The sequence below is a fragment of the Seriola lalandi genome, unplaced genomic scaffold (assembly GCF_002814215.2).
Source record: "Seriola lalandi dorsalis isolate HSWRI2012SDOR001 ecotype SW California unplaced genomic scaffold, Sedor1 jcf7180002054735, whole genome shotgun sequence".
NCBI classification, from domain to species: domain Eukaryota; kingdom Metazoa; phylum Chordata; class Actinopteri; order Carangiformes; family Carangidae; genus Seriola; species Seriola lalandi.
This window is the reverse complement of record NW_019525288.1, coordinates 2,168,751-2,191,608: the sequence shown is the minus strand read 5'-3', so window position 1 is coordinate 2,191,608 and position 22,858 is coordinate 2,168,751. Positions and strand designations below refer to the sequence as shown.

The 22,858-nt window shown below is 40.8% G+C and overlaps 1 protein-coding gene across 3 annotated transcripts in view; it reads right to left on the bottom strand.

Moving 5' to 3' along the window:
* Positions 1–22,858, bottom strand: part of pcdh17 (protocadherin 17) — a 58,031-nt gene that overhangs the window by 24,319 nt on the left and 10,854 nt on the right. For 2 of the 3 annotated variants that reach the window (XM_087178786.1, XM_023424354.2), the window contains exons 3-4: positions 10,067–10,125; positions 9,383–9,555 (exon numbers count right to left, since the gene is read on the bottom strand). In XM_087178786.1, coding sequence (XP_087034912.1) covers positions 9,383–9,555; positions 10,067–10,125 — 232 coding nt within the window. The remainder of the gene's footprint in view (positions 1–9,382; positions 9,556–10,066; positions 10,126–22,858) is intronic. The other variant, XM_023424355.2, reaches the window with a different exon arrangement.

The window sequence follows — 22,858 nt, the reverse complement described above, 5'->3', positions numbered from 1 at the left end:
CCTACTGCTGTGCTGGACAACATGTTTCACCCACTGAGAGCAGATACTGGAACAGCTCTTCTGCTGCTCTGTCACACATACTCTTAGAGAGGCGCTGTGACGACAAACTTACTTGTATTGTGAATGCTCCTTTGTTTAACCCTTTTAAAACTTGGAGAGAAAATCCAAGTTTTCAAATCCCGGAACTCAGAACTTCACAATTATTTTCTTAATGCACCAAAGAAATGTACAAAAGGACAAATGTGTACAAATGTGTGGAAGGCAGCAGCATGTTCTAAAACACATCCACTCAGCCTTTTACAAATCAGTCTCGGATTGCTCGCAGGAGCTATTACTGTCAATCTCCAACACACACAGACACAAGCACAAGGCTGAAAAGCTCTGATTCACCATCCAGCTTGTTTGTTGTTTTCAGTAAAAGCTCACTTGGTACCACCCATGAGATGAAAAAAAAACTGCAGCAAAGTCTCCACTCTCTGAATTCAGCAGCAGATCTTCTATCTTAAAATAAATCAGCATCAAAAGATACGATAACAACCTAATTGTGTGTACTGTAATCACAAATTTAACTAAGCTGTTCAATGAGAGGCTAATGCCTGGAGAGAAAAAAAAAACAAAAAACGTAGGCTGCCATGCCATGGGGCTCAGCCACAAAATGTTAATTAATTTCATTTATAGCACAGACGCCACATCTACAAGGTTGTTGTTCATGTGATTACAAAGAGAACAACTGAGAGCAGAAACAATCGTCTGCCGTGGTGATGGAGCTGATAAATGCGCTGGATTTCCTCTCTGCTGCTTTGGGGGAATATATCTCACGTGTGTTTACAGCAAGCGAGTCTGTGTGCATGTATAAAGTATAAACATGAAATATGCAAACTAATCAAACCGCCCGGCTTCAGCTTCTGACTTCTATTACACACAAATGAGGCATTAAAACAAACAAACTCCAATTCATCTGCAGGTTGGGCTTCTGGCAAGAACAATGACAAAGGCATCTGCAGCTAGACTTTCAGTTCAGAATTTTAAAAAATGAAAATTAAAACTGTGTTTGATACCATGCATGTAAAATCTGTTGTCCAGAGAGCTGAGTACGGGCATTGTGGAACAAACTAAGAGGAAGAAAAAAAACAATAACTTCACTGAGGTTTCACTGGACGTGACAGCAGATGAAACTTTAACAATACAGTTGAAGAGTGATTAACTTTAAATCTCCATGACTCTGGACTAATCCTCATACTCAATGCAACTACATTTTTTTTAAATGGGCCTTGAATGACATTCCCACAGCATTTAATAGCTTTGTGTGTTTTTCAGTGTCTAATATGAGTGAGCACACACTTGGATTAATACCCTGTAATGTTCTCATTATGGAGTGGTGTGAGGAGAGCGAGCTGGGCAGCTGTAAGCACTCAGGGGCAGCAGGCCTTACTGGAAGGTGCAGGAGAAAGAGTACTCTCAATGGCATCAAAAGTTGCTTTTTTTTTTTTATCCAGTAATGAGAAGTCCAATCATGTAATGATGAGAGGTTGTAATGGCGCTCTGAGTGAAATAAGACGGATTTTTACTCATTGCTTCCATAAACATGCCATAATTATTCACTGCTGCTACCAGGGTGAGGGGATAATGTCAGAGATTTATAGCCCAAGTGTTAAGAGTTAGAGATATTCATCAATCCCCTCCAACGCTGTGGTGCCACAGTGCTTGAGATAGGCTTCACTGGCTGAATCAGGATCAGGGGGTGAGCCGCCATGCAGGCGGGCTGGGGCTTAGGAGGTGGAAATCACACCCCACAGCCAGCCCGGCCTACCATCTCACACACACACACACACACACACACACACACACACACACACACACACACACACACACACACACACACACTCGGCACAAGAAGAAGGACACAAGAATGGACATTACCCTTCATGAACCACAATCATAACAATGGAATTTAATAAAACTTGGTGTATTAAAGAAAATAGACTAATCCCTTTAAATCTTCCATAATGAGAGAGAAGAAATCCTAAGACTGTGATATTTCCCCTCCCTTCACCCCACAAGATTTTAGGCTTTCCACAGGATTCCACTAGCTTAGCCGCAAATCGCCTCACTGCTGTGCAATACTGCCATATCCTCAAAGAATGGGGTGAACACACGATCTGGCACATGTGTATGGGCAGACAAACATACACACACATGCACTCCCACACAAATCTTATTTGACTTTGAGTGATGCATCCTGGAGAAGTCCAGATTGCTGATGGTTCTCATTTTCCCCACCAGGAAAGTAGCTGGTGATGTTGCCATGAATCAGACTATCAGCTCGGCCAGGGACAGGCCATGGAGAGCTGAGAAGATGAGGAGCAGGGGAAGATGAAAGGCTCACAGACAAATCCTCTCTGTCCAATGGCTCACACAAACAGCAAGAAGAAACATGAGCGTCCGGCTGCTGTTTTCAGATGTTGCCTGTTTTTCCAATCTTCTCCCCGAGGCCACGTGACAGACATCTAGATAAGTTCTTTAAAGTGGTCTGAGATTAGAACATGACAGTAACTTCATAAAGAGAAAAAAAAGAAGAAGATCCTAATGTTTTAATAAATGATTACTGATGAAAAGAGCAAAGAGGTGCTCTGCAACACATCGAGTCCTGCTCACGCTGATGCTGCTGCGAGAATTCTCTCTGGAATGACGCACATATACGTCTCCGCTGGAACAATCGCTGTAAACACACTCTGATGGCCTCAGTTAATCATGTTTAAACAGACAGATGTGATAGCATCACATGAAACTATGACTCCTCCATATGCTACCTGTTTAGAGTAATGTTTGTAAACTGACTAATTACAATGCTCATAAATGAAGCTTCTCTCTCCGAGCAGATGTTTGTCTATTAACCTGCAGAACAATTACTTTAGCATCGTGTGAAGAATCACACATTAGCAGGGCTCTCTCTGCACTGGAGGCTGCACCCTGACGGAGGCTTTCAACAAGTTTATTGAACCAACTTGCTAATAAGAGGTTGTTTTAGAAAAATGATAGAGGTTGTTCTCTAAAATTTCTTAATGATTCTTAATGGTTCAATCTTCAATTCTTAATTTTTGTAGTAGTGTGTGTAATGTGTAAAAGTGTAAATCAATGATAAATGAATGTGTTATATCTGTTGTTGTCACTGATAATAGACATTTACAAAGGATTGGGAGTTATTTCTGCACTACTGCAATAAAGCCTCTTGATCAAAGGTTTGAATATTACACAGGATATTATGACATATACAAATATCACATGTAAGAAGGATATATTAATAGAAACTTTTTCTTTTCTAATGTCAGTGGACCAGCACTCCTCATAGCAACAGTTGTGTTTTTACTTTTCATCTTGAGTGTAAGTGCAGCTGCTTGTCCATAAATCTCTCAGTGGCTTAGGACCAAAATACATTTCTGACTTTCTTTTACTATATGAACAGTTTTGGCCTCTCAGGTCACCGGATAGTGGTCTGCTAACTGCTCCCTGAGTGTAAACTAAAACACATACAAGCAGCTGTTGCCCACTCTGCACCACAGAGCTGGAACAAGCTTCCAGGGATTATTAGACTTGCACCAACTCTGACTACATTTAAATCCAGGTTGGGAACTTTTATCTTTTTGCACTTCCTTCCTTCAACTGCACCTTAAATCACAAACCTATTTGCCCTTACATCTTTACTTCTCCTGTATTTATGTCTCTGCTCTTACCTCTTTAATTTCCTTTAAAAAGGTTTCTATTGTTTAAATTTGCATTTTAATGTTTTTCTGCTTTTTTTCTTTTTTTTTATGTTTTTAATGCATTATGTAAAACACTCTGAATTGCTTTTGTGTATGAAATGTGCTATACACTTTACTTTACCTTGCCTTGCCTTGATGAATAAATGTCTAAAAGTCAGTTTTTCTGTCCACAAGATGAGTCATATTTTGGCAGTGTCGCGGCTCCGTCACATCTCCACTTTGGATAAACTGCCCACTGGCAATGTCTCAGAAGAAGAGCGTCTTCAAGCAGCCTGCCTTTCAGCAGCCAGATTTTGTGTTGCTTTGTTCATTTGTTTTCAGGATTCAATAGTGCCGTGTCTGAACTCGGAGCTTCACTCTCTCTCTCTGTCTTTCTCTCTCTTTAACTGAAAACTTTACATTGTAAACAATAATTTAGCCCTAAACGGGAGCTCACATGAAAATGACTGTTTTGAAACAATGTAAGATACAAACTCATCCATCAGACTGTGATAAACTATCATTAAAACTTTTCACTTACAGCAACCAGCACTGGTTTTGCACACATTTTCTCTGAAACAATGTAAATTATCTGAGTCACTAAAATATGAAAAAATCTTTCTAATGCACTAATAATAAGCTAAACTGTTTTAGTCACATGTGTGCACAGTTTTTCCTGTAAAGGTACAATTAGTCAGCCATAATTAAGGCTCAATATTGCCTTTAAGGGAATAATGAATGTATGCATCTCCAAATCATATTAAGATGCATTATTTATTGAAATCATAATTGGCCTAAGTGTACTGTTAGACACAAAAATGACATACATGTCAAGAATGAATTCACAGCAGGCTGATTGTGCTGAATTTTGAATACTAACTCTGCAGCATTCAAATCACAGATGTAATATGCATCTAGCCACCCCACGGAAAACATGTCTGCATTTATCTGTCCATGAAAAATGAATGATGTTGAATGGAATGCCCTTTTCCAACAGTCAGATAAAGGTTTATTGAAGGCCACAGTGAGCTGGATAGAGGTTGCTATGGCTACAAGTGTGAAAAGGGCATCTGATCTTACTTCTGACCAGTCAATTAATCTTACAATTGCATTTTTTTTTTTAATCAAAGGTTCACTCATGACTCAAAATTAACTGTGGGGAATGAAAAAGAAAAACGGAAAAGACTTTGAGAGTCTGAGACTTTAGAAAAGTACAGTAATGCTAGAGTCTTAAGATTAAGACCGCCACAAGGGAAGAAGGGTGAATATTTAAGACAGATTAAAGTCTGAATATTTAGTGTGTTTGGTCTCAGTGTGGACTGGGAGAAAAAAAAACTATTATTCAAAAAAACAACATAAAAAAGACTTAATTTTCTCATGTTTAACAGATGAATAAATGTAAAGTCATGCCCTCATCTGGCTTGGAAGTGTCACAGTAACACTGTAAGGACTCAAAAATCCATTACACGGAATTGCTTTTCTAAAATATTTACTGTGCTTATTGTTTTGGCTACTGTGTTTAATTGAAAATGCTAATGATAAGAGTAACAATAGTGGGGAAATTCATCAGCCCTATGTCTGAAGGAATAAATGGGCTCTTATGGGCTCTCATTGTTCGCTCAGGTACATTCATATGAAACACTTACAGTGAGATATCCTGTGATGTCGTTACGTCAACAGAACTTCAACAACATATTTGACATGACACATTCATGCAAGATAAAGGAAGCCACTAGTGTACTATACATAATGGCTAAAATGTCAACTTAAGCTGAAAAAAAAATGAAGGATTAACACTAAAGCACTCTGCAACAGCTTCAAAATCCTACTATATACTAGTTATTTAAATAGAAAATATTACTTACTATAAATAGCTTTAACTGAAAGATTCATATAGAACAAAGGACTTCAGTCTTATTTCGTTGTTGTTGTTCTTCTTCTTAAGCTTTTGGGATTGTGTAAAAAGTAATTATGAGTCAAAAATGTAAACCGCATTGTGCCAAAAAGTCAGCAGAAACATCTTCAGTTCCTCTTTGGTGAAGTTATGAATTTCACCCAGATCTGTTAAGATATAACATGTTTTAGAAACTTCCCTTTAAAATCTCACGTTTGATATATAAACTACACATGCATCTGCTTCAGAGGACTCACTGACACCCTCAGCCCTATAAATTACTGAACACCAGCAGAGAGGACGAGCAGCACATAAACATAGAGTTGGCAAGTAACAATTAAATACACTGCCGACATCATCATTTATGTGTGTACAGTATATACTGTATGTGTGTAGTTACAGCATTGTTTGGGTGTGTATGTACCAAGAGATTGCACGCGCGAGAGCGACTGACAAAGCATGACATTTCCCTTATTTAAGCTATTCACAAAGCTGAGGGATGGGGGTGGGGGTTTATCACCCTCCCACAAATAACAAGGAAAAGTCAATTTCATTGTCTTCCACTGCGCTGTCAGAGGAACACGCCTCATGCTGTCTCTCTTACACTGTATCCAAGCTGTCCTTGTAGTAGCACGTCCACCTCTCACACCCACCCCCCTCCTCTGTCCCACTCATGCCTTCCCTTTAAAACAAGGCAGGAGGTGGTTTGATTATCACACTCCGATCGCAGCTAATTAGGATAGGTCAGCTGGTACAGTCACACAGTATCCGTCCCACCACGCTCTTCCTCCTCCTCTTCCATCATCCCTCTCTCTTCCTTTCCTTGGACAGCTCTATCAGTGGGTACCATCTCTCTACACCACTGCCGCCTGTCTGTTCGTGATAGCGACTATGGCAGTCGTCTCCACAGAGGCGAGCGATGTGCTGCCAGCCACTCCGCCGGAGCCAGACAAGCCGGTATCAGCGTCTGCTGCAGGCGCATTGGAGCATCAATTAATCGCCTTTTAAAACTGGCAAAAAATGCATTTGATATACTTAAGCTTAATTAATACATTGCTACCAATTTTCCAGGCCTAATTAATCAATTTGCGTCTGGTCCCTGGTGCGAAGATGTCCAGATTATGTTGTCTTGAAGGAAGCCGAACTGAACATCAGAGAAGAAGATGAATAACATCCATGGAAATTAGGAGTCGTATGTTTGTTCTACCAATGCCCATTAGCAGAGGAGAGCATGAATAGTGAAACTGAGGGGAAAGAAGTGTAATAATAAAAAATTAAAAAAAGGATGAAATCACAAACAAAACGGGAAAATACACACAATGTGAATACACTGTGGGCTACAACCTAGTGGCTATAAAGGCTAAGAACTGAAACAGGGTTGAGGATTGATTGGGACTTGAACTACATGCTTTGTGCACTTGTAGTTCTGTTTATACTGAGCCAGTGAATGAGGCCGCAGTGTCCTGGCAGGCAAGCAGAGAGAGCTACAGAGAGTAATTGGGAGGGCTATGCTTGGAGAGGAACAGAGGACTTAAGATGCGATGAAGGAGGAGGAGGAAGGAGGGGGGTTGTTGAGAGAAAGAGAGAGAGACCTATGAAGTAGATGCTAAGTGCTGAGATGTGAAGAAAATAAGCCTGCAGGAAAATGACCCCTGGGACACTGACCAATGACAAGCTCCCTTTTCCTTTTTTTTCATTTCATAATAGACATACCTGTGTGCTTTGCTGTGTACAGTACATGTGTGCGCACACAGGGATTTCTTTCAATATATCTTGTCTAAGTTTTGTTTTATTAAGCCTCATTAATTATCCATAAAATTATTATATTGTACTACCTGTACTTGAGTGGGTCTACTGAAGGCAAAGTAGCAGATGCGACGACTCCTGAGCTTTCCAGACACAAGGTGACCATCTTATCATTCATCTTAATAAACAGCGGGAGGACATAAAACATAAAAGCAGACCTTTCTGAGCAGATGACCCTGCAGTTTGAGAGGACATCATAATACTGTATCTAATATAAATATTAGCGCAAAGTGATGCATAACTTGCTGCTTTCCAGCATTCAGCTGATATCTTTGCAACTTAATAAAGATGCACTGGAACACTGCCAGTGATGTTCACCACGCCTCACTCCTCATCACTGCTCTTGCACCATGCCTCGGCCTCCTGCCCCTGCCCTCCCCCACAGCTTAGCTAAGACCACATGTTATTGGCTAAACACAGCCAGCTGCAGCCAGTTAACTGTCTAATTTCACATCAATCGATTTCCCCAAACAAGGATAGGTGGAGAAGTGGAATGAAAGTCATGGAAAGGGGGGGCTGTGAAAACACAGCAGAGGGTGAGACGGAATGGGAGTGCAGCAATAAGTGGGGAAACAGGAATGGGCAGGTTAAAGCCTTTCACTGAGTTTCCAGCACCATCAGCTTTGAGTGTGTGTGTGTGTGTGGGTGTGTGGGTGTGTGTCTGTTTGTCTATGGGTACGATCTTTTATTTGAGATGGTCAAAAGACAGCACACAGTAAAAGGTGGATGGCCAGGATGCGGTTGGCACTTACTGTGGCAGGACACATCCAAAACCAGTGTTGCATTGAAACAGTTAATCTCAGTTATCAGTTACTCTTAGCTCCCTCTGTCATGTGTGTTGTGTGTATAAATGTGATTCCTTCAGTCCCTCATGGACAATTAAATGGGAACATTTTCAAAATGAGAAACATATGGAGCTTTTTAATTGGCCAATTTCTCTTGCCAACGTGTGTGGCTGTTTTTCATTCGAAAAACCAATGGAAAGGAAAAAAAATGCTATCTAGTCACACATGCATATTACAGCACAGAGTGTCGCACAAATTGTCATTGTCCTTCCGCGAGGAGTAAAACAGCCCTTCTGTTCCCGGGATTAATAGCATCATTAGAAAGAATCCATGTTCGGTATACAGCGCTGCACTTCTGGATCCAGTCACTGAGATACATACATCTCAGTGTAGAGATTTAACTGAATTTTTATTTGTTTGGGAATATGTGTTTTGCCGAGCAGGTAATGGCTCACACCAGGGTACATGACTGGTTGAAGCTGCTGTGAGAAATTCACCATACCTGCTCTTCCATTGCTTTCTCTCTATACCTATGTATAATCTTGGCTTTCTTGTCTCTGACCCTGTACTAATCATGCGAGGTGGCAAGGGTAAGGAGGACTGCAACAACTCATATCTGGGGAGTTATTGTTCTACACATGTCATGTGTAATCTGCCCGACCCACAGCGCTTAGAATAATTATTCATATTTAATCACCACGCTACGAAGCTACATCGCCTGCCGCTCACTAAGTCATTTTCCATGTTCCATTATCAAAGTTTCAGAGACGGGTGCTCAGGGAAGGGGGACTAAATGGAGAGGCTGAAGTAGTTGGGCTTATAAAAACATAATGGGCTTGTCTGCTTTGATAAACTGAGGACGTGTATAGAATGCACACTCACTCACACCCTCAAATGCACACATAGACATACACACACACCACACACACACACACACGTTCAATGAGAAAAGTGCAGAGAACAAAGTGGGGGGGGGGGGATAAAGTAGCCAAGTATAAGTTCAGATAGTGAGTGTTCAGGCAAGTGAAGAGCTCAATCCTTTATACAAATAACTGCAGCACAGAGAACCGATTGATCGTCAGTTGGTTGGCGTGTGTTTTGGCCGGCACGGCGTCTTTTCATTTCTCATGCAGTCAAATTTGCCAATGAGGACTCACCTTGCTCCAGAGGCGGCGGTTTCACGCCCGTAGCCTTCAATTTGAGGGCCTCTTTTGCAGACATATCACAGCAGGAGCCTTTGTTGGTGTCCTGGTCGCTGTCGGCCTGGTCGCTGTCACCATGACCGCTGTCTCTGAGGCTTGCTCGCTCCGGGTCTTTGAATGTTGAACTACTAAACAAATAAACAAAACAGAAACACGGTGTGTGACTGAGAATTTCAAGAGGCAATTATTATTTTTTTTTTTTTTTCAAACATTTTGTTTATTTATTTATTTTTTTTGTAGTGGAAGTTTAGAGAAAGAATGAAACATTGATGAGCACCCCTGAATGCTTGAATAGCACAAGAACAAATATAATAGGATTTAGGATGTAATAAAATGCTTCTAAAAATAGCTCACCTGCCGTACTGTCAGCTAAAAGAAACTAAAAATGGACCTAAAAAAGAGAGGATCTTGTGTGTGAATATGTCATATATTATAGAATATGTCATGTATTATAGAAAATACTGCACTACTGACCACTTTTAAACCCAATTAAATGTACATGTCCTTCCCCTCTCTGCTACAACTGAGTACACTTAATTGTCAGTTAAGTTACTGTTGGCGTAGCTTTGTGTTGGAGCTATTGGAGAAACGAAAACAAAGGTCTGAGATGTAGTGACGGTTATAGATCCGAGCTCTTACCTTTGAACAAACTGTTGTCTGCTACCCATATAATTAGGCTCAGTTGGGAAATTGTCCGTCTGTGGAGAGGAGAGAGAGAAAGAAAAAAAAAAGTATGTAGCGGGCTCTACAGAAAGGAGTCCTGCTGTGAAACAAGATCTCCTTCTGACATATGATTAATTATGCAGGAAAAAAAAATGAGGGAGTGGACAGAGTACAAGCAAACGGAATACTGGGGATGTGAGTTCTACATAGTTTAGGGTTGAGCATTTCATCGAACAAATAAAGCAGGCTAATTAGCCTTTCCAGAGTAAACTGCAGAGCTGAACATCAAATCAGGTGGACAGCGTATAATCAATAACTGCTAGGACAATAGTCTTAGCATTAGAAAACATTGCAGTTATTGTGTTGTAGTGTCAACTGAGCATGTAGTAACACAATTTACTGCAACACATGTACAGAAACTAAAATACAATTTACTGGAAACGGATTTCTGAGCCTCGACACTTCCTTTCACACACGCACGGAGAAATTGTTTGTGTGGAACTGGAGCTTTGTGTGTGTTGAACTATCTGGCGTTTATTTGCTATGGGGCTACCTGATCACACACGGGGGGCTTCATGCTATGTAGATCGATGGTAAAAGCACACACGCTTGTGCACACTAAGACGGCAAAGCAGGCACACAAACAAACAGTATGGCATGTATGACAAAATACAGCAGCATAATGGAATACTGGCGCAGACCCTATACTTTATAGACTGCACAAACACTCGTCAGTCCTCAGCCCTGTATGCAGCAGTGCATTACAGACTGGATCAATCACATTGGCAATGGAAAGCACTCTGTCTCTCTCCCAGTCTCTCGCTCTATCCTTAATTATATCAAAGTACAGTATATGAGGGTTTTTAATCATTGAGATAAAAAGGTCACAGTGATCCGAGTGTGCTTTGTGGCACTGCCAGAAATACCTGCCCAACGTAAGAACGATCAAATGTACAGACAGCACTGTGAGCCACGAAGAACACAGGAAGAAAGAAACGTATGTCTTTATATTTTCTTAAAATGATTACGAGAATATCTCAGAATCCCAGTTACACAAAACTAGTAAGCGCGGAAACAAACACCTTCAAGAGAAAAAGCTTTCATACTGTGTTAGTGGTATTCATCATAGTAACACAAATAATTACCCTATGTAGTGCACAACTCTCCGTCTTGAATCAAGAGCAGTAAAATGTCATGTTTAGTGAGTAATGTCTCGTTGTGCCAGGGTTTTTCACATGCACAGCTTGACTCACAGTCAATAGAGTATTTCAATGTCATCCGTGCTCTGCGGTGGCTCAGTATGAAAAAGGGTGTGTGTGAAGGTCAGACAGGCCACCTCAGTACTTTGACCTTCCATGCTTTTGCCAACACCTTTATCTCTACCTAAACATTCTATTCCACCTCAGCCCTCACCAAGATTAAAAGAAAACACCCACAGAATATATCAAAGGCTGGAATCTGTCCACAGAGCAAAAGAAGAATGAATGTTTGAAAGTGTTTGGCATTGAAATGATAACAGCCTGAGTTTTAAAAAAAAAAAAAAAAAAAAAAAAAAAAAAAAAAAAAAAGGGACATGAACATCTTTATATTGATGTGCCCATTCTGTACTTTTATGACCAGGGACTCATCCTTGGACATGCTATTCAATCAACTCAGCCCTGTTAGCACTGAATCTGATCAGGATTAAAAGACATTACCTAGCTTGTTATGTGGTTTAGTTTACTTTCCGCAGCTGTGTACATATATATAACATATAAATGCAATGCTACCTTTGTGCACAGAACGTCTTATAAGTTCATCTTTCGTAGTGTTTACCATTGATTAAATAAAAATAAAATGGCAATGGTCTACTGTGCTTTAGGTTCAAATTTTTGATAGTGTTAAATGGAAATAAACCACTGAATCCCATAAAATTGTATTTGTGACAGTAGTTTTTCTTTACCACAAAGGAAAAACGAACAAACACGTCACACTTAAAGTAGCATGTGCTCTACATCCCACCACCACCTACCTCTCCTAGAAGCCAATAAAAAGCACATTATGCCACTTCATAGAAGCCTCTTTCCTGCCAATTAAGAGTCCAGGCTGATCTTAAGCCTCCATCTCTTCCTGTCTGTCTATACTACCCAGCCCTTTCACTACAATGGGCCACTTTCCAATTAATGGATCGATAACGGCCAGTATGAGCTGCTTTGTACTCAGCCAGTCAGAGCCCCCAATGAATACAGGATAATTTGAGGGGGGAATGATAAATACTGGCTAGATGTCCAGTAGTTTTATTATAATTATTATTAGACATTGTATTCTATAGTACATAAATTCATTTAGCATGTAGTAAGTATCACTGAGTATATCATGTTGCATGCTTGTACTACTTGCCTTCTAATTTCCCTTTGTGAGCCTTCTTAAACTGAACTGAACTGAACTGAACTCAAGTGAACTCAAGTGAACTGACCCAAAGTGCAGCATCAGTATATTTGGCCTTTAAGGTCTGAAAACATGACTTGCTCTATTGACCTAAAATATGAGTCTTTGACCTTAAATGTTTAGAAAGAGCACTGAGCATATTGAATACAAGATGAATTCAGAGGTTTGGGATCGACGTATTTTCAGCAGATGTTTAGTTAGTTTGGATGAGAATTGCAAAAGCATGTTATCGAACTGTATTGAATGATGCCTTGTATGTAAACCATGCAGCAAGGCCACAAAGGTCAGAGGGACACTGTGCACAGTGAGGCTGACTAAGTGTAAAAAGCTGCACTCTATTCTGTATTCCCACTGAGGCCCTAAGACTGACTGAGCAGACAGCAGGCCGATTGAGACAAATGGGACGAGCATATTGGAGTGCTATTCTACTCTTAGGTCTTGTTGGTGCCTTTTGGGGGCTCTGTTTATTTCTACTGGGGTTATTTTTGTGTGTATTTGACTGTGTGTGTGCGCGCATGTGTGTCTGATATCTTAGGTAGGGGTGGTGAACGAGGACAAATTGCAGCTTCTCTTTCACACATCATTGGACAACTCTCTTTTATTCACAGGAACAAGAGTACACCCCCTCCCTCTACCTATCCTGCTAGGTATGATACATGCATTTGTCCTTTACTGTCTTCCAAAAATACACACAGCATATTTGTGTGTGTGTGTGTGTGTGTGTGTGTGTGTGTGTGTTTCTTCATGTCAGAGGGTGTAAGCAGGTCCAAATCCAACCATCTTTTTGTGCGTAAGCCAATAAAGATCTGGACTGCAGTTTTTAATTTGATAAACTATGTCTCTGTTGTATGCTTTTATGTGTGTATGTGACGTTAGCACCAAGGGAACTCTAGTTTACTCCTCTTGGAAAACTGTCAAAGTAGCTCAGCAACAGCCAAATGGGAAGAGCGGGTAAAGGATAAAACAGAGAGAAATTGAGGTTACAGGAAAGAAAACACAGCAGTGAAGAGGAATGCGGCAAAAGCAGGAATTGAAGCTGAGAACAGAGAAAGGAGAGCATGACGGCAAAGTGAGAGGATGATAAAGAAAGTAAGGAAAAAGGGGTGGGGGAACTAAACAATAATTAGACTCTATCGATTACGTAGTGGCTGTGGAGCAATTGTAAGTGATCAAATCTAATTAGCTGGTCCTATACATCTTCCTGAAGATAACAGACCAATCAATCAATGGGCTTAAGTGAACTTAAAGCCATCAAAGTCTACTGCTTGCTAAAAATCTTCCAAATAACGTGGGAGACGTCTGGTCCAAATGAAATTTAGACAAGTAAGGAAGTGCCACTGATAGTAGTAAATGGAGGCTTGATGGATTTCATCCACAATGAGGTCTTATCACCTTGCTAATGATTCTGGACAGTACTTTGTCATAAAGCAGACTTTTAAAGGCGGTTGGCTTTCAAGGTGACACGGCATGTTTTGGACGTACACTCACCATGCACTTTATTAGTAACATCATACTAATACTGGGTAGAGCCACCACTTGCTCTCAAAACAGCCTCAATTCTTCATGGCATAAATTCTACAAGATACTGGAAACATTCCTTTGATATTCTGGTCCGTGTTGACACACATCACATAACTTCATCAGATCTACGTTCATGCTGCAAAATCTCCCGCTCTATCACATCCCAAAGGTGTTCTACTGGATTGAGATCTCCGCTAAACTCATGTCATGCTAATGAAGCCAGGTAGTAGATGGTAGAAGATAGTAATAATAGTAGTAGACGTAAAAGGCTGTACATGGGTAGCATCAATATTCAGATAGGCTGTTGCATTCAAACCATGATTGATTGGTATTAAGGGGCCCAAAGTCTGCCAAGAAAACCGCCACCACCAGCCTGGACTGTTGACACAAGGCAGGTTGGGTCCATGGATTCATGCTGTTGATGCCAAATTCTGACTCTACCATCTGCTGCCTCAGCAGAAATCCAGATTAATCAGACCAGGATACGTTTTTTTCCAGACTTCAACTGTCAAGTTTTGGTGAGTCTGTGCCACTTCTGTATTCTGCTGACTGCTTGCAGCTCATCCACCTCAAGGTTTGATATGTTGTACATTCTACTTTTCTGCTCACCACAATTGTAAAGAGTGGATATCTGAATTACCATAGCCTTTCTGTCAGCTCCAACCAGTCTGGTCATTCTACTCTGACCTCTTTCATCTAAAAGGTGTTTCTAGCGCTTCCCGCAGAACAGCCTGTCATTGGATGTTATTTGTTTTTCGCACAATTCTGAGTAAAAACTCTAGAGATTGTTGAGCATGAAAATCCCAGGAGATCAGCAGTTTCAGAAATACTCAAACCATCTGCTACCAACAATGATGCCACAATCCAAGTTCCTGAGATCCCATTTGTTTTTCCCCATTTTGATTTTTGATGTCAACATTAATTGACGCTCCTGAATTGTACTGCTGCCACATGATTGGATAATTGCATGAATAAGCAGGTGTACATGTGTTTCTAATAAAGTGCTGGGTGAGGGTAGTTTATATAGTGTAGGTATAATCATATGCAGAAGACTGTTTTCTCCATATCTATATTAGAAGGAAGCTGTTCCTCTGTGGAAAAAGAACATTTCTGCTTGTCATGTTGATGATATGCTGCTATTGGTCTGAAGCAGTCTGTGATAATATTTAGAAGATAAATATTTGTGGCAACTTTTTATAAACTGCATTTGTACCGTACAATATGCACACTATTTGCAAATCATTCCACAAAGAAAGATGTTGTAATGCAGGTAACAAAGAGAGCACCAACTTTTCCAACAAATGGTTTTGAATTATATCCACTTAAGTATAACAAAGTCCAACACGCCAGCTACGCTCAAACACATCCTCTTGTATATAAAGGTGCCCTAGGGAGCTGTGTTTGTGGACAAAGGTACCAAAGGCAAGGCTGAAATCGAACCTGCACTCTCAGCAGACCGCTGCATAACGTTAAGAAAAAGATGAAAAAATGTTTCAGTAAAGGAGCATTCACACCTAGTCTGCTGGATTATTCATCTGAATCCCACAGCTGCTACTGTACTCCTCTAGTTCTGATAGTTTCAGCTGGAGTTTTCAGTCTATCCATCTTTTTCTTTTTTACAAATCGACAGCAGGATCTACGGCCAACAAGCAAGTGTACTGTTTTTCAAAATAAATTACAAGAAATTCTGTGTTTTGTTTTTCCAGCTGTACCGAAAACATAGTGAACCCTGACCCCCAAAAGCATGATGCGTATTCAACTGGGAAATTTTTTTCAGAATTACAAGCCTCATTATCCGAATATGTTGAGATGTATCTTCTCCTGTTCCTCTGTATCTATGAGATATTAAGTCCAGTTGCAGCCTTGACTGACTTCATATGCTCTTTGCGAGTCAGACCACAGCAGAAGATAAAGAAGGCCTTGCAGCAGGGTTGTGTGCAGAAGGATTTGCTACTGTGAGTCACCTGCATGAACTGTGGTGATTTTCCTAGAAACCACAATGTCTGCCACAGAATGGCAGGTTACCGTAACTGTCACATGCCCGAGTGAGCCAACATGCCACATGACTTATGATTAAAGTTCTGGGTCCGTTTGATGTAAGGCAACGTAACCCCTCAACAGACTTGATGCATGTGCAAAAATGGGCAGAATGAAAAGGTATCCGTTTCTTTTATTATTGGTTGGTTTGATTTTCGGACAGCCAAGGAATATTTCAGAAATGTCTGCAGGAAATCGAGGGGACATGCTGTGAAATTAGTTCCAGTGTAACAATAATATATCACTCAAGACTGTATCAGAACATACTGATTATTTGTCCCACCCGAAGTACCTTTCACACAGACACTCTGTCCTCTCTTCCCCATCTCTAATTGTACTTAACCTGACTTCAGTCCCACAAATCGAACAAAACTCAAGCCGAATAAAGTTGCCCACATCTAGGCTACATGTGGTAGTGCTGCCACTGCCTGACTGACTGTTTTATGGAGCTGCTATGGGGGTCTTTAGTAAAACTGCTGGTTTATTATGAAGCTGGTGACTCAGGCAGCTCTGATCCAACTCAATAGTCTCATCTTGTTAATGACAGTCTGCGATAATTCATAATTTTGAACATAACAGCATTCCTTTTTATTTTTTTGTTCATGTTCATTTGTGGGGAATAGGACTTTTTTTTCTTTCATTAAATAGGAATAAGTAGCACTTTGGAGGCTTTTATATACCATTGCATAAACAGCATGACCTCTCCCTTGTATATTCACTGCTCACCAGCGACGACACAATATTCATAATTAATATGCAACCACTCACATTGATTGCCTATTATTTTGGTTGACCATGCAGTGTCATTAGAGATATCTATTAGGAGCCCAGTGGAAAGCATCAAGTCATCTATGTGGCACAACCTATCATCCGCAATAAATACATCATAGAAATCATCAACGGGTGAAAAGCAAAGAAGGAGAGAGAGGAAAGAAGGGTGCACCAGGCGGAGGGAGGGCTGAGCTGGTCCTGCTTGTGTCTCTTCATTAACAGAGACGAGACAAAATAAAAATTCTGTTTCAAAGCTGGTGTCCTTCAACCCGGTTGGTACAACTTTATAATTCCTATTGAGCAGCAGCCCGAGCAAGTGTAATTTTCTCTTCTGTCTATAAATGACTACTTTGGTCACATTTCTAAAGGTACTTTCTTTATGTACAAGTGGGATAGCTGCATTTGCCGGTAAGAGTTCAGTAATGAAAGTTTTTTTTTTTGTTTTTTTTTAAGTATCCGAAGAACCGCTTTTGCAGACCACATTCATCCTTTGTAATAATGTTTGTCATTGAAGATTAAATTACTTTAAAAGCGCGTGAAAAGGAATAGCTGAGGGATAAACAGACCCCGAACCTGAGAGATGGTCAACAAAGCGTTGTTAAACTCTATTCTTAAGCCTGTTATTATCATCTTGAGAATCAACTCGCGTAGAAAATAATAAAATGTGAACCTCCTGAGAGAATGCACATCCTTGAACTTGTTTCTCTCTCTCTCTCTTAGACAGTCACCACACACACACACACACACACACACACACACACACACACACACACACAATTGCAGGTGCTGGAGATCTTACAGTCTAGTCTATTTTATGATGCATGAAAATCAAATGATGGGCTAAACTAAATCCTGCATAAACAAAATGGCTCAGAAGGCTCGTCATAATAGGCATATAGTAATACAGAATAATCTGTTTACCACAAATTACAAAAATATATAATAATCTGTTTTTAACTTCTTTGCATGTAATTGATTTATTAATGGGACGATTAAGCTATTATTGAATAACTCATCGTTATCTAACTAAAAAGAACATTACCCATAAACCGATGTGATGTTGACCAACATCCCCTCGGGTAAAGATTACAATAAGCTGACACATTGGATGCACACAACTGAAGCTCTATACCACAGCAGACTGTCAGCATCTTTTTATTTTTTGCTAAATGCTGGTAATTAAACCCAATTTCACTGTGGCCCCAATTTACAGTGCACCTATAGCCTGAAATCAAATAAAACTGAATTCAAGATGAGCATTCACTCAAGGAATGTTGTTATTCATTTTTACCAAGGTCCCGTCCAAACAACCAGATTTTTCTTTAGAAGAGCAGATTGATTTAAGCATATTTTTACCCGGATGGAGCGGAAATGCAAATGATCTAAAGGTTATATGCAGCAAATGAAATAAAGTGGTGAGATGTTTGTTTCAAGGCTGTTTTATTTTCCTGTAGACTATACAACAGAGATGTCTTGCCCGTAGTGGAGCTTCTCCACCTTTACTAATTACACTGGCTACTGGCAGTTGAAGGGGTGACAGTAGTTAACAGGACAACTCTGCCACATCTCCCAAACATAGTGAAGAGTTTTTGTGCTGCAAATGATGCGATCTTTATAATAAGAGTTTTTGTAGGGTTTGTTTCTTATCATCTCCTCACATTTTTGAATCACAAACACACATTATCAGATTTTGTAAAATAAAATACAATAAATAATGTAATACAGTAATAATTCCTAAGACTACATCATTGTAAATTTATACTGCCTGTTCACCAGCTGCTGTTACATTTGTCTGTAGGCAAGCTGAACGTGAGGATCACTAAAATACCATCTGAGTGGGATATTCAATTAGCAAAATTAATTCTAGTTTCATAACCGTGGCATTGGCACCATTCCTATAACAAGCTGCAAACTACATTCAAATGGAGCGAATTCATGACTGACCTTGACTGGTTTTAAAACTTACCTAAACGTCTGCCATAATCCTCCGCTACCAGACTAGGGAGTCAGTGTGTGTGTGTGTGTGTGTGTGTGTGTGTGTGTGTGTGTGTGTGTTTGTGTGTGTGTGTGTGTGTATGTGTGTGTGTTCGGGTGGGGTCTCAGAGAAGTAATTTTAGTAAGTTTGTCATTTGAATAACTGAACTTCCTTTCTCGTCTTTCACTCGAAAAAGCCAAATTCCTACCAACAGGCAAAGAAAAACACAGCACGCATGTATATTTACTGACACAAACATACAGGAACGAACTGGTGGATGAAATTGTGTCATCATGTGTGCAGGGCAGTATAATAAGGCAGTCTGTTCAGATGGTGGCAATCTGCACTTCAGACAGAAATAGGAATTGGAAATGAAATGAAAAAAAAAAAAAAAAAAAAAAAACTAGGCAAAGGCAGTTTGGCCTGAACAGGTCTCTGTTTTCCAAAAAGCAGGTTTTTGATTTCAAAAGGGCAAGAAGCTCTCCTCCTTCTAATCTTTCTCATTAATTACAGTCCCCTTTTATATTCTCTTCTGTAACATCACTTTTGTGTGTCTGCAGTTCTAACTCGTACGACTTTTAAAACATCAACTACACTGACAACAATTGAGCAGCCAGTTCAGTCACACCTGCCATCTCTGAAGCCAGCTCAGAGGAAACCTTTGTGCCGTGAAGAGGAGGGGCGACTAAAGACGCCGTGTTTGTACTCCTATCAACACAATCCACATCTGTGGCAGTTTAGCCCCAGGAGTAAGTGATAAATGTAGCTTTTGGCATAGATATTTATTCCAACACACAGAAAAACCCCCTAACACAGCAGTCTGCCAGCTCTCCTAAAATAACTGTTGTTTTCCCTCTCTACTTGAGATGTTTTCTGAAGACACATTTAACCAGCTAGTCTGGGTATATACACAGCTGGGACCAGTCTGATTATTGATGAAGGAAAATATGTAAATTTTGGGGGAGAAAAAGTAGAATGGGAGACAGAGGACTTCACTTAATGTTAAATAATTTATATGCCTTTGAAGTTACGATGGAAAAAAGGGAAAGGGTGCAGTATGTGATCTTGGTGTGTAAGCCACTAATCATTCAGTACTTGCTCATCAATAGGTCCAACATCCTTGCTGTTAACTGAAGTCTTGAGTCAGCACTGACCTTGCTTCACCCGCATTAGTCCAAAGCCAAGTCAGCCCAAAAATCCAAAGCTGTTACAGAGGTAAGAGGCCAATCGTATCGTACACATGAAGACGGGTACACATGCGACTATACATAATACGCACAGAGGTAGAAAGCCTACAAACAACACTTTAAAGCATTACCTCTGACAGCTTGGTAAAAACATTTGTTTGCTTTCTTGCTGAGAGTTGGTAGAGAAGATTGATGCCTCTCTCATGTCGGCACGTTAAATATGAACCTCATGGCGACAAGACTCCAGAAAATCACTGCTTCTCGAAAATAAATAGTTGGACACATAACAACCCCCCCATAAAACTAATACATGTTATTTTTACATGTTGTGTTTAAACAAACAGCTTTGGACAGAGCCAGGCTAGCTGTTTCGACCTGTTTGCAATCTTTATGCTAAGCTAAGCTAACCGGTTGCGGTACAGAGTGGTGAGAGCCGTATCAATCTTCTAATCGAAGTTTCAGCAAGAAAGGAAACAAATGTGTTTCCCAGATTAGGTTTCATGAAAAAAAAAAAAACATGCTCTCATGAGCATGTTAGCAATGCTTTGTTAGAGCTACAGCATTTTCCCTCTTCAGATGATGGGATGGGAAGTAGAAATTACTTTAGAGTCGGACAATATGATCAAATAAACTGCAACACAAAAACACATTATTAAACCCTCTTATCCAGTGCATGTATCAAATTTGACTAAAGAAACAAGAATTTTGTAATGTACTGCTGAAGCAAACCATCCGCAACATGCTGTTTAGTTAGCGGGTTAGCAGGACCGCAGCCGAGAGCTTGTGAACAAAAACATTAAAGAAAAAAATTATTCCGTTTGAATTGATGGAGGAAGAGCTGTGCCGTACATGAAAGGGTTTTAGATATTTCCCCAAAGCCCAGAACCAAGGCCAGGCACAGATATAGAAAAAAAACACACAAACACAGACACACAACATGCACCGCGCACATGTCAATACATGCACAAGTGCACAAACGCACACCTGGGTTCTCCCTCTCCGTCTCCCCTTGCACGCACACACATGCACACGCACACACACGCACACAGCAGATGGACTATGCCTAGTTTCACTTCAAGGTGACCTATCTCGTGTATATGTATCGGGTCAGTGGTGATGAGTTATCTCAGCAAAGGAGGGGCCGGGAAAAGGAGGAACGGAAGACAGGAAGGATACTGTCCATACACCTGGGTAAAAACTGACAGAAAAGGCTTTAGGATAATGCTCCGTTGTCAAAGAGTTGGACGCCACTTTCTCTCAGTCTCTTTTATGTGCGTCTATGGTGCATTAAGAATCTGTCAGAACAGCTTTAGCATTAATCAGCTAGCCCACTGAAGAAACAATCACACATAATCTCAAGCTCTAAACCCTGCTGACCTTCTCTACGAATGCACAGATAAACTCCCTTTCGAAACCACAGTCAGTTAAAGACACACATAGGCCCGGGCTCTGGCGCTTGGTAATTTTATTTTCCCTCCCCGCTCACCCCTCCCTCGTAGTCTATCTGATTGGTTCCTCCCACAGCAGCAGCACCCATGTCTCTCCACCTGGGAGTACATCGACTCAGCATGTCAACGTGACCTCAAAGAGGACGCATTTCAGACAGCGTGTGCGGGGAGAGGGGCTGTTTTACCCCATCAATCTGAAGGGAGAGGAGAGGAGAGGGGAGGAGAGGAAAGGAGAGCAGAGGAGAGTGAGGAGAGGAGAGTGAGGAGAGGAGAGGAGAGTGAGGAGAGGAGAGGAGAGGAGAGGAGAGGAGAGGAAAGGAGAGGATAGGAGAGTGAGGAGAGGAGAGGAAGGAGAGCAGAGGAGAGGAAAGGAGAGCAGAGGAGAGTGAGGAGAGGAGAGGAGAGGAGAGGAGAGTGAGGAGAGGAGAGGAGAGTGAGGAGAGGAGAGGAAGGAGAGGAGAGGAGCAGAATACACAAGTTCCATTCATCATTTCAGCAGTGTTGAGAGTGTATAAATAGCAAGATCTGTTCAGAGTTATCATTGAGCCAACGCTTCCATCGTGGTACTTCATTTATTAAGACTGTGCGCAGATCAATACAGTAGACATATACACTCTGTACTGTTGACAAGATAATCTCATCATTATGAATTTGGCTCGGGTCGTCAGTAACATGAGCAATTGCAACGCTTATCTGAGATGACAAGAGCACAGAGAAAGAGAGGGAATCCAAAAAGGAAGCGAGTCAGAGCAAGAGCTGGGAAAGTGAAGAAGGGAGTGAGTGAGCGGCTTTTTTTTTTTTTTTTTTTAACACTAAACAATGCTCAGAGCGAAAGATAATGAAATACAGTATTTCAGTACCAAACAGAGCAAAAATCAATAAGAAATGGAGCAAACCAGCAATTGATCTGAATGCTAAAGGCCCCAAAAAGATTCCTCTCTAAGACATAAACCCAGCGAGGGGCCAATTGAGTACATCTGTGCGGTACAATGGGAAAAGATGAGACTGGCCAAGTACACCGTTTTCAATATGCCATTAGCATTCGGCGTTGTCCCTGCTACCCTGAAGAGCAGACACAGGCAAACAACAAATCTTGTGTGCCCACCACTTAGTGGGCCTTTTGTTTAGGCAATAACATCTGAGTGTGCCGACTCATTCACCTCTGTTTCCACAAACATGTAACAGCCACTGCAAAACACAGTGGCCGTCAATTCCCCTCAGACACACGCAGGGCTTTAGACATGGGAGTCAGATTTCAAACTGCGCTGCGGATATAAAGCGGGAGCAGAAGAGACAGTGGGATCTCTGCTATTAGAGTGTTGGACTTTCTCAGATATGCAAACATCACTGTTTTGAAAAATACTCCTCAAATTGCAAGGCAAATTGTTGTTTTTGGATCAGG